General features: G+C 38.5%; 3 protein-coding genes across 6 annotated transcripts in view; all 3 read left to right on the top strand.

Annotated features, from left to right (window-relative positions):
• The window catches only part of LOC108630698 (uncharacterized), a 71818-nt gene extending 65317 nt beyond the window's left edge, over window positions 1-6501 (top strand). Inside the window, exons 6-7 of the mRNA XM_018034129.2 lie at window positions 784-890; window positions 1069-6501. Of these exons, the coding sequence (XP_017889618.1) occupies window positions 784-890; window positions 1069-1185 (224 nt within the window). The 3' untranslated portion in view covers window positions 1186-6501. The remainder of the gene's footprint in view (window positions 1-783; window positions 891-1068) is intronic.
• A 100-nt stretch (window positions 6502-6601) lies between these two features.
• LOC108630697 (dnaJ homolog subfamily C member 8) lies at window positions 6602-9592 on the top strand. The gene is made up of 6 exons (XM_018034128.2): window positions 6602-6785; window positions 7125-7283; window positions 7357-7423; window positions 7482-7576; window positions 7640-7779; window positions 7851-9592. The coding sequence occupies exons 1-6, from the start codon at window positions 6708-6710 to the stop codon at window positions 8083-8085; spliced, it is 774 nt and encodes a 257-aa protein (XP_017889617.1). The 5' UTR covers window positions 6602-6707; the 3' UTR covers window positions 8086-9592.
• A 925-nt stretch (window positions 9593-10517) lies between these two features.
• Window positions 10518-11793, top strand: part of LOC108630715 (uncharacterized) — a 35038-nt gene continuing 33762 nt past the window's right edge. The window contains exon 1 of one of the 4 annotated variants that reach the window (XM_018034160.2): window positions 10518-11582. In XM_018034160.2, coding sequence (XP_017889649.1) covers window positions 11524-11582 — 59 coding nt within the window. In that variant the 5' untranslated portion in view covers window positions 10518-11523. The remainder of the gene's footprint in view (window positions 11583-11793) is intronic. The other 3 variants (XM_026818267.1, XM_018034158.2, XM_026818268.1) reach the window with 3 other exon arrangements.

Raw genomic sequence — 11793 nt, 5'->3', positions numbered from 1 at the left:
GAAGTTATTGGCAAAAAACGAAAATTTGGAAGAAATTGAAGGGGTACCCCTTGGAAAAATCTCGGAAAAATCGAAAATTTTTTTTTGTCGTTTATTATTAGCAATATTCTTCCGACGTCTGATTTCTTTTTAAAAAATGCGTTTCTAAAGTGCATAAACTTTTGGGATTGACTGTATAACCAATACATCCTTAAATGAAACGTTGTATCAAGGATTGCATTGAGCATGACGACAATTATAATGCACGGTGCAAACCAAACTCTTATTACGAACATTAAAGGGATTGATTAAAAGATCGGAAATGTACTATTCAATACGCGAAAGACCAGTTCCGGTTTTGGCGAAATCGTGCGGAAAAGACATGGCTCCGATGGGTGTCTTGTCGGTTGGAAAGTTTCCAAGCATGAATAATATATTACCTTCTATCATACGTGCTCGATGGAGGCAAGAAGAGATCAGTTATGGCATTATGACAGCATTGTCATTCAACGATATTCCGCACTCGAAATTTATCCTTATACAAAAGCGTCACGACATACTTCCCATACAATTTTTCGGGCGAACTTATTAGGAAATCCATCGGCTAGGAGCATCCTTTATAACACCGTATGCTTCTATATTGTTTGGTGAATCATAATGGAAACTGTACAGCGATATGAATACATTTTACTTTATGTACTTATCACTTCTGTAGAGTATCGTATGAGTCACGATTTTATTGTTTGATTAAATATGGTTTCATGAAAATTGTACAGCACTGTACCTCACGTGCTCTGTGTCCAGGAATGACAACGGCGCAGATCGAAGCGGAGAACACGCAAATGACGAACGACCTGTACAGACTGTTGAAGAAGTACACCGGGTTAAGAAATCTCATCAGGAAACTAAAGGTATTTAAAAGCCAACTGCTTGCAGTACAGATTCGCAGAAAGAGAGACACGATTCGGTATCCGCGAGGGAAGATAATCCTCGAATAAAAGTCCGAACATGCTCGATTTCAATTATCAGTAGCGCGTGATCTCGGCCGAGCTTATCGAGTTAGCGACACTAATGCACTGTTTGCCGCAGGAGGAGTACAATAGCACAAAGGTGTATCCAATCTTTCCCCGTTACCCGATCCTAAAGGACATGATAAAGGACATAATGCACAACCCTGACTACATGGAGGTTTGTCACGAGGCATAACTATCGGACCCCCATCGCCGTTCACCGCGTATGACCATATAAAAGTTAGCTTGACAATGCGGTGGTCGCGCGGTCCCCGGCGAGGGGGGTGTCGAAACCGGAAACGAGCCTCCATCGAGGCGATAGGTTCTTTGCAAATTCGTTTCACCCCACGGTCGACGTATCTGTGTTCATTCGAATCCAGATAATTTACTCTATACTTTCTTAGACTGCGGATTTTCATGAAATATTAATAATATAATTTACGAAAAATTAAATAGAAATTGATTTCATTGTTTGAACATGAGGCTTTTGATATTTCATATATTTTTATACATTACACCGTTTCTATTTGGAATGGAATCCGCAGTCTGGTGATACTATTCGCTGATCAGTCGTTGAATAATAATATTAATAATAATAAGAGAAGTTCCTCGTTTGGAACGAAGCTTTTAGTATAGCCACATGTTCGTCAAGGAATCGCCAAGTCTGCTGCTTGGTGAGTAAAGTCCAAGTTGAAGAATTCGTTTAAAGACTGTTTAGAATTACAGTTAGGATCTTAAGGAACAATGGATAATAATATGTGGACTGCAGATTTTTTGCATTTATATAAAAAACTGAATGTGCATTAAATATAAACGCGTAAACTATATGAACTGTCGTGGATGCAGTACTAATTGCATGACTACCATAAGTATATTATTTTGCATAAAAGTCAGCAGTCTAATAAAAAATCTTGGATGCAAGATCGGGTGACGGCACCAAGTAGCAGAAGGAGGAACGATTCCCGTCGTAAAGGAGAGATCGGTTCGATCACGTTAGTTTCTGATTCCGATCGGAATAGCCGCTTGCACGTTGAGACACAAACTACAGAATTACACTTAAAACGGCACGCGTCGAGCACGCCGAACGCCGTGAACATCGTGTAGAATTTTTATTAAAGCAGCTAACGAAAAAATCCTAATTAAAACAATAAGATTTATAAGACGTGACCCCGCGTGAATGCGTGCGCGTATGCTTATCGAAATATTGTTAAACGAACTAAATGTGAATCTGCTTCCTGCTATATGATACTGGATGGTCGAAATAAGCATCGCGAATATATTTAGTGATAGTTCGTTAAATAAGAGGAGACCTCTCTTCACCTACGAACAGGACAAACCGTAGAAAATCTAGTACTCACACGGTATATTAATTCCGCGAAAGACGACAGTCCTTTTTTAATTACGTTGATGAGCATATTAGCAAAAAATAAATTAGTTCAAATAATAATAAGCTTCTGATATGTTAATTAGATCGTAAAACTCGAAGCAAAATTATTTGTCGAGGTAATGAAGAAAAGAGTGAAGATATATAAATGTTAATTAACATATCGCTATTTCAACAGATTCTAACGAGACGTTCGTTTCAAGAACTCTTCGATACAAAGTTAAAAAGATACCTATTTATTTTAATAACGCTACGTCGTGATCATTTTCAGACACACAGCAAACCATTTAATAATAATAATCGATATTGAATGTTTCGAATCTAGTCGTAACGAGAAAATCTACTTAACGTAAGGAATACTATTTAAGGAGAAAGTAACAAATGGCTCGCAGCTTGAAATCAAAACGCAACACGTAATGCGCGACGCACATTGAGGCGACAAGGCTGGTCCGTGACGGATCTTTCTCAATGTGCGACGATGCCTAGTCACCCCGTAATCTGTTCCCCCGTACGTTTAAAACCATCTATTCCAATTAAAGACACTTTACACGAAGTAACGGATCAGAAATGCTGGGTACAGGCACGCGATTTTTATATTTTACCATTGCGTCGAGCTTCGGCGATTAACGTTGACGTTGAAAATGTGATTTCTGACTTTACACGAAATCAAACGTTGCGAGGGAGAACATATTTTTTGAGCGACATTGTTTTCTATCGGAAACCGCTGCATGCTTCGTTGATATCAAAAGCGAACGTACAAAACGAAATTCTAAGCGACCTCGAACGAGCTTACGCTTCATTCATTCATTTCGCGGCGCAACAGCCTTTGTATAAAATTTAAATCAAATTTCAGAAGCGCTATGAAAAATTTTTGTCTGGATCCAGCATAGAATAAGAGACACGTATTACATACTAACTGTTTAGAGAATAGCGCTTTAAATATTTACTTCGTGAAATGTATATAAAGACAACATACGTACGTTTATAGAAATTTTACGATACAAAAAGTTACACTATGACACGATCGATTCGTTTTTCCATTGGTTGTGCAGAAATTTTCATATTTTCTCTCTACACGTATAATCAAACGTTTAATTAATCAAAATGATTTGATAAGATCAAAATTGCGACGTATGAGTTTTCATTTGATGATGTCAATTAACACACACGAAGACCAAGTTCGAAATCTAAAAATATACACGACGTATTTATGATTGAACCTTTGTTTCTCGCGAAATTCTATTTACGATAACTATACAACAAAATATATTTGTAATTACCATAAGATAATTCAGTCGCGAAGGCACGGTCGATATTTTTATGCGACACCAGAATACCTTCTTAGACCAATTATCGTACGGTTAAGGTATAGATTAAACAAGAAAAACTAAACGAAAAAAAAAAATTAAATAAAAAACAAGACGTATGTGTAGCGACGGAATAAAGCTATGTATACTCGATGCAATGTCTCTGAATTGATGAATATAGTAAGCGTGCTCGCCTTTTTGATAAAATTAGGGGAGTGCCAAATAGATTTTGAAAGTTTATACATACGTGTGTGCAAGTTAAGTACGAACATAGTAATGGCATATACATTCGTGAATGTTACTGTACAATTTTTATATACCTATCTACGTACAGTACTCTAACACAATTTCGCTGGACCGATCCTTAAATTATCTGTAACAGAGTATAATTAGGAAGGAAGCTGATTAATTTCAATTAAACCACCCGTTATAATAGAAATTTTCTTTAGATATTAAAAAGCATCGTTTCAGCGAAATGAAATATCTAATAGTTAAGTATAATTACTATACACTATATAAAGATGTCTGACATGAGAGATCTACCTAATGTGTTTGAAGATTGTATAACATGGTAGACGTAAAAACGATGTTAACACATTATTATATAAATGTATAACATTATAAATGGTGCTTTGGTTTCTCGCGAGATATTAAGAGAGAGAAAGATAGAGAGAGAGAGCAGTTTCAGTTTCTTTGTTTTATTCTTGCCATTTAAAATAGTAAGAAACTGTTCTATTGCTTCAAGGCATATTCTATGTCCCGAACGAGCATTAAATATTTTGTAGAACCGGGAAGAAATCGGCCAGTGATACACGATGATCAATTATGAAATCAAAGGACCATTATCCGTTGATTAAATGCATACTGTACAATAACAATGTTGAACCGGTCAACAATGATTAAAAGAAGAAAAAGGTTACGTGTGCGATGAACGAAAATTCGACCAATATGCCCCATAACCAGTATTCGTACGCTATTTGGCGCATTGTCTAAGGTCTACATATTACAGATATATGTATATTCGCCTCGTTACGGTGAGCTTCTCCGTGCATATCGACGTAAGTTATAGATGTAAATTTTTACAGAACAAAGATATAAATATAGATATAAACAAATGGATATATATATTTTGACAGAGGACACGAGGTGGTCGCGCGACACATTTCGCGCAAGATTTTCACCGAGGCTGCAAGTACTTATATGTCTTGCAGGCAAACTCGATGAGAAATCGTAACATCTTCGGGACAGAATTCAAAATCGAAAGATTCGAGATGAAGTTTTCTAAATACACGGTAGACTGCGGATTCTTACGTGAAACAAAACGTTTGTGATATCGATTTAAAAAAAAAAAAAACGAGATGAAGATTTCTTTTGTCTTTAATAAAATATATAATACGCATTATAATAATTGCTGATTCATATCTTTTTCACAAATACGTATGCGTAGGATCCGCAGTCTTGTCACGAGTTTCGTAGCTACGATAAATTTTCCGGTTTATCGAGCAAACTGATTCCTTTCATGCACTATTAGAGTACAAGCGTATAGCGATGAGGTGTCTAGGTACCTTGTTAGCTCAGCTAGATCCGTACTTCATTGTAAAACGTGAAGAATCGCGTAAACGACTCATTCATCAAGCTAGATCGGGTAGAACATACTGCGCAGTGTTGTATCATAGTCAATAATTGTCACGTTGTACACCCCGTCAGACGCTCGATTCAACATTGGTAAACAGGTGATGCAATCGGAATAGTAATTGTTGTGTAAAGAACGCTTGTCGAACCTTGGTACCATTATAATACATGTAACGATCGTTGTATTTAAAGAAAGGAACTAAACTATTGTGATGTTTGTATGTCCGTTATGGTAGGAGGTCGAATTCATTTAATAGAATCAAACATAGTGTACAGGTCTATCTATGGTATTTCGATCGAAATAAGTTCCAAATATTTTATAGGATTAAAAATTGTACGATTCCGTGTCTCCGATGTTAATTATTCGATTAATTGTCAGGAGATCTGATTGTACAAATTATGTTTAACCACCCTGAACGAATCTGCATAAACGCGGCTCAAGGCAACAGCGTAAATTAAACCCTCGTCAAAGAGAAAGAAAAGTAAATCGATGTTCTAATTGTTCCGTGTCAATCTGCTTTGTTAAAAGAAGCTTAACGCCGATGCTGCACTGTCTACGTTCAACGATACTGTAAATTATTTCCCCTGAATCGATTTTTGTTCAAAACCGATTGAATCGCGGCAGCTACGTTAAGATTCTTCGAAGCTAAAAGATATTAGAGAAGAAATCGCGCAATGTCGATGTGTGTAAAACCATTAGCTCACGTTGGACATTAGTCGAATCAGACGAATTGTATGTTAGTTATCTCGGGAGAAGTGTTACAAGGGAGAAATTGAATGTTTGTAATCGCGTTCATTAAAAGAACAGACTGGCCCCTCGCGTAAATAGAAAACGCGTTTACGGTACGCGATTGTAGTCGCTAGATATCACAATAGATTAGAACAAAAATTCGTATGCTAGATGTTACGGTGTCGTACTAATGTTTACAGTTTACACTTTCCCATATTTACTTATGGAAAATTAGCGAGTAGTTATACGTGTAAACGTTGCTAGAATAGCTTTAGAGGATACGTATTATAGTTCGTTCGAACAGAAATCCTTGTGCTGCGATGTACTAACATTAAATGTGCGATCCTTATTATTAGTTTCATCTAATACACATATGTATACATCTTTGTTACCGCTAATGACGACATTACTTGTTTATTGGTTGTTAAGCTTTGTTAATAAAATACTATAAGATTTTAAGCTGTCTCTTTTCTTACCAAACGCAGCTTAACCAATCCGTCCACTGGCCACTGATAAACTTAATTCTGTCGTAACGTTCTTTCACGATAAACTTTTGCTCGCACAATTACGTATAACAAACTACGAGGAGGCAGTGTCAAACTGTCATTCGAACTCGAACAGACTAAGTGGCGCTACTGGTAGTATGGAAATTAGTAACAACCAAGATGGCTGGCACCAACTCGAATTTACTCAGTGATAGCCCGACAAAGAAAGAGGACGAATTCAATGAATTTTACACCGAAGTATGTAAATTCTGAATGGCATCGAGTCATTAGAATATCCGCCTGCGTGATAATCAATTTTCTATACGATTCCCGATTATGTAATTGTAAATACTTATACCTCACATCAAAGGTTAACAAATGTCACCATGTATGCATACGAATACGAACAATAATAAATCGAATTTAAGTCACAGCATATCGCATAGTTCCTCGTTATTTAACAAACAACACCTAACGTCTTTCGAAATATTCTAAATCGCATTGCTTTGATGCTAAAGCGTTACGAATTAAGCCTAACCTGTGAAACGCAAACAAATAATAGTTTTCCCGCTATACGATCTTTTTGTTTACCTCCAGGTGAAAGAAATTGAGAAAAGGGACTCGGTACTAACGCCTAAGCAACAAATCGACAGATTGCTGCGACCAGGATCATCGTATTTTAATTTAAACCCTTTTGAAGTGTTACAAATTGACCCATCCACTTCCATAGATGAGATCAAGAAGAAATACCGACGTGTGAGTCTAATATTCGTCATTTTATCTACATGCAGTTTCAAATAGACTTTAATCAACTATTCTTTTATCATAGATGTCAATTCTTGTGCATCCTGACAAGAATCAAGATGATGCAGAACGTGCACAGCAAGCATTTGAAAGTACGTATTAATTGCGTTCAAAGAAATGACAGATCTTTCATAATGATTTTGTTTAAAGTCGTCAACAAAGCATGGAAAACATTGGAGAATGAGGAGACCAGGGCCAAATGTATGGACGTTATTGAAGAGGCAAAAGCCAGGACTGATCACATGGTAATAATACAAGTAAATATACTTATTCCAAGGGAAATTGATGTAATGACAAGAACTTATCAGATTGCAGAGAAAAAGAAGAAAATGAAAAAAGAGGGAAAAGCAGAGAATACAGCTGTACTGGAAGAAGAAACAGAGGAAGGCTACAGACACGCAGTTTGGGTTATGACGATGAAACTGTTCGCGGATATGGAGAGAAGAAGGTTCGTATCCGGTGATGAGAGTCATTCATTCAACTATTTCTAACTAATCATTGTCGTTCTCCTTTGTGTAGAAGAGAACTGGCAACAAGAGACGCAGAGCAACGGAAGAGGAAACGAGAGGAGGAACTGTCTGCTGAGGCACAGGCTGCGTTAGAACGTGAGTGGCAAAAGAATTTCGAGGAATCCCGACAATCAAGAGTCGACAGCTGGAAAGCTTTCCAGTCTGGTTCGAGCGCGACGAAACAAAAGAAGGCGAAAAAGTTGAAAGCTTTTAGGCCTCCGAAAACGAAAGCCGAGTCGCGATAATTAATCAATTGTTCCTGACGCCTGACTTTTTTCGATATAGTGTTCTTTTCTTTTTCACATTTCTTGCAAGAGAAATTTAGAGTTCTCACTATGTGACATCAGGATTCTATTAAACCTAATCGAAACTATTCTCACTTGACATTTTTCCTTTTTCGTTCGAATATTGTGAAAATCGGGTGTCAAATTAGGGAATGAGTTGTAAATGAGTATAAGAATGATCAATGTATGCGTCTTCTAAGAGTAATTGTCTGATGAATGTACATGTATTATACGAACGTACATATGTAATCATGCTGTACGTACATGACCCGAACAAGGTTATTCTTAAAACCATGACCCGATCATATTTGTATTTCGAAATTCTAATACATGAAATACTTACTGTATTATGCATTAGTGCATGGGCACTGTCAATTTCACGATACGATTATACACAGAAACTAAGCATATTATTTATACGACTCGTTATGCGATAAGAATTGGCAATTCCACGCATTTATACGCTGAAGTATGAACATTTCGTTAAAAAAATGTAAAAGTCCGTTATAAAATGAAATCGGCGCTCTGACGGAAGAGCAAACTTTCATTTATATAGTTCGTCACGTAATTCTTAATCTACTTTAAAACAAAGTCGTATGTTCTCTACTTACGTAAGACGGATCGAGTCGACTCTCGGGTTTCTTTCTTCTTATATCAATTAATTCACTTTCACTCAAATTATCTATTTTATTCTTCAATCACGACACGTTCGCTGCATCAGCATTCCGAATTTCAGCCGGTCGCCATATGTACTGCGCGCGAGACCTGCGCAGACGGCAAGTATCGATCGTATCGATTGTTGGATTCAAATTGAGGGAACATGAGCACATCGATTTTTGTTAGTATCGTACGATCAACAATAAGGTAGTCAATCGTTGAACATCGTTAACCTTTAACGGACCATGTGATTATGACTCCTGGTTTTCATTAAATAATCCAATAACGAATATTATATCTCGACATACACTCGGTCCAATCGTAATTTGTAAGAGTCAAATTTCAAGTCACTTCAAATAGTCTTAATTAATATGAAAGTCAATGTCGTACAAGTGATGAGCGAGAGGATGGATGTGTGAACACGCGTGTGTAAAGGACTGGATGATGAGGTAAAATTTTTATTAAACATATTCGATCGGATAAGATTTAATTCTAGTTTTTATTTCTTTTTTATTTGTAACATGGGTTTTTTTATGATGCCATAGATTTAATCAATTTACATACGTAACGTTAACGATCTGTATACACTGAGCAATGCGCTCGGTTATACCTGGATGTATACTAGAAAAATAATTTCTTGTTTTATCCACGTACATATAATCGTGAAATCGTTTTTGGGTAAACAATTTGTACACAATTGCTGAAATGATTATCGACAATTTGTATCATTCTTTATTTTGTTCACTCGTCTGTTATTAATGTATTCGATTGTATATTATGACGTCCACGAGATATAAAATGTAAATACATATCGAGTATCCGTAATTTAATGACTCCACTCAGGGTGTATGAAAAATGTGTCAACATTTATGTGATTCATTTAATCCGCAATTATTCCTAACTACAATTCGTAATCAACATGAATTACAATTAAATGTGATATGTAGACGTTGGAATTAAAAGTGCGATTCGTAATCGAATTTGTTTATTGGCGTAAATGTACAGATTTTTATGCACTCTACCACAGAAGACGTCGGGTACTTATCCCCTTTGCATCCGCGCGTATCATTCCTATTTCCCCGGAATGATACGCGATTACGTAATACCGTTTTACTACGGTCATTCGAATTTTTGTTTGCTAAACAGTCTGCCGCCGCACTGTCTCTCGGAGTCAGTGCACTAGCAATGATATACGATCGAACGCAGTTTACGTGACCACACACTTCCATCCGGAGTGTGCACGTGACCCGCGTACAAAAATCCACTCGCCATCGGGAGCATACTGATACATAACACTTATCTATTTTATAAGGACTTACCCTTCGTTCAGTATTATAATAAACGTTAACAAAGAAACCATTTGCAAGCATTAATATCCCGTTCATGTCAAATTACGATCCGGGGTATATTAACGACATTTATCTATCTTACAAGGACTTACTTTTCGTTCGGTATTAATTATGCAAATCCTGTTTTTATCGATGTTAAGAACTGCGGTGCAAAGTACATTAAACAGCAGCAAACAGCGTAGATAAACTCGTCGAGAGGCAGTCAATCATACTTTCTTCAAACATTACCGCTTTCTACGTGTCCAGACGATTACTATACATCCATCGACCCGCGCCACGTTTTCTTAAATAATTTACTGGCTTCAACGATTTACACGATTTGCAAGCGAGAATAAATTCGCATTTACATTAAAATTTTTCAATTCGCGTTTTCTAGATTTATAATAAACATTCCAATTACTCCGCGGTGTCTATAGAAAGACGTACCGATCAGGTTTTTGGCGTACGTTCACGGATGGACCGATCAAGAGGATACCGTTGTGCATGGTATCATGCAGCTACGAGAGAAATGTTATTTCTGCCAAGTAGTAGTGGCCGAAGAACGGAGGAGCGCGCAGGTAAACGGAAATGCGTCTGAACCCACACAGTCGTCGATGGAAATCGAACGTGTCAACGCATTCCTGCGCGGCGGAGGAAGAGACGTCGGGGTGCCCGTTGACAGTGACAAAAAGGAAAGAGCGCGGTTTTTTCTAAATCGAAGAAAGTGGTACGCACACGACGACGACGACGATGTACGCGTCTATCCAGTTAGAGCGTATGCAAATTAGATTGGACAGTATCTATGCGAAGCCTGTGTACGCGAAAGGCACGTGTGTCGCGTCACAGCGCAGCATACATACGTAAAACCTTGTAAAACCTGTCCGCACACAAACGTGTCATAAGATAAATACTCGTGCGCATATAAAACTGGATAGAAGTCTGCGTGCACGGCTACAGCCGAAAGATACCGGGACCAGGTTGATACACGGCTCTGCCCGTGTATAGGTGCACGCAGGTAGAAGGAACGCGTTTCGTCCGACCGGTACCATACAGGTGTAAGGAGTGATCGTGTGCGTGTGCACAGGTAGAAGAGAGGTGAGGCAGAGGTGCGGCGTGACCGCGACACTACACGAGACTGCAGTGAGCTGCTCGCTCCCGTCTGCGTCTCTTCAGCAACTCCGCGTTTCTCGATCCTCCGTAGATCCCTGGAAAATCCGCGCGCGCGTCGTCGATCGCTTAGCCTTGACGGGCGCCAGCCAACCTGGACACGTACGCCTCGGCTTGCATTCACACGTGGATCGCGCACCGCGCCGCGACTACGCGGATTCGAACCGAGGAAAGCGTATCCTCGAGGAAAGTGCCACGAATATGTGAGACACCGAGTGCTGTTTGAGTGCGCCTCGCCGGGAGCACCATGTCGACCACCGACGTGTTTCGCATCGCGCAACAGGGATCCAACGAAGAGGAGCAAGGGTAACGTTCACCATAGTTTCACGATTAGGAACCGCGCCGATCCTCTCCGAGAGGAATTCCATCGATCGGTATCAAGTGTTCTGGAAGAATCGTTGGAATGTTTTTGTTCGAGTACACGTTCGTAATCTTTTCAGTGGCGAATAATAATTTAGTGTGCATGTATAAAGTTTTACGGTCGAAGACTGGACTGTCCTCTTGCGCAACAGATCGG

The sequence above is a fragment of the Ceratina calcarata genome, unplaced genomic scaffold (assembly GCF_001652005.2).
Source record: "Ceratina calcarata isolate Rehan_Ccalc_2016 unplaced genomic scaffold, ASM165200v1 scaffold78.2, whole genome shotgun sequence".
In the NCBI taxonomy this organism is placed as follows: domain Eukaryota; kingdom Metazoa; phylum Arthropoda; class Insecta; order Hymenoptera; family Apidae; genus Ceratina; species Ceratina calcarata.
Note: the sequence above shows the minus strand (reverse complement) of the source record. Positions and strands in the feature narration are given on the sequence as shown.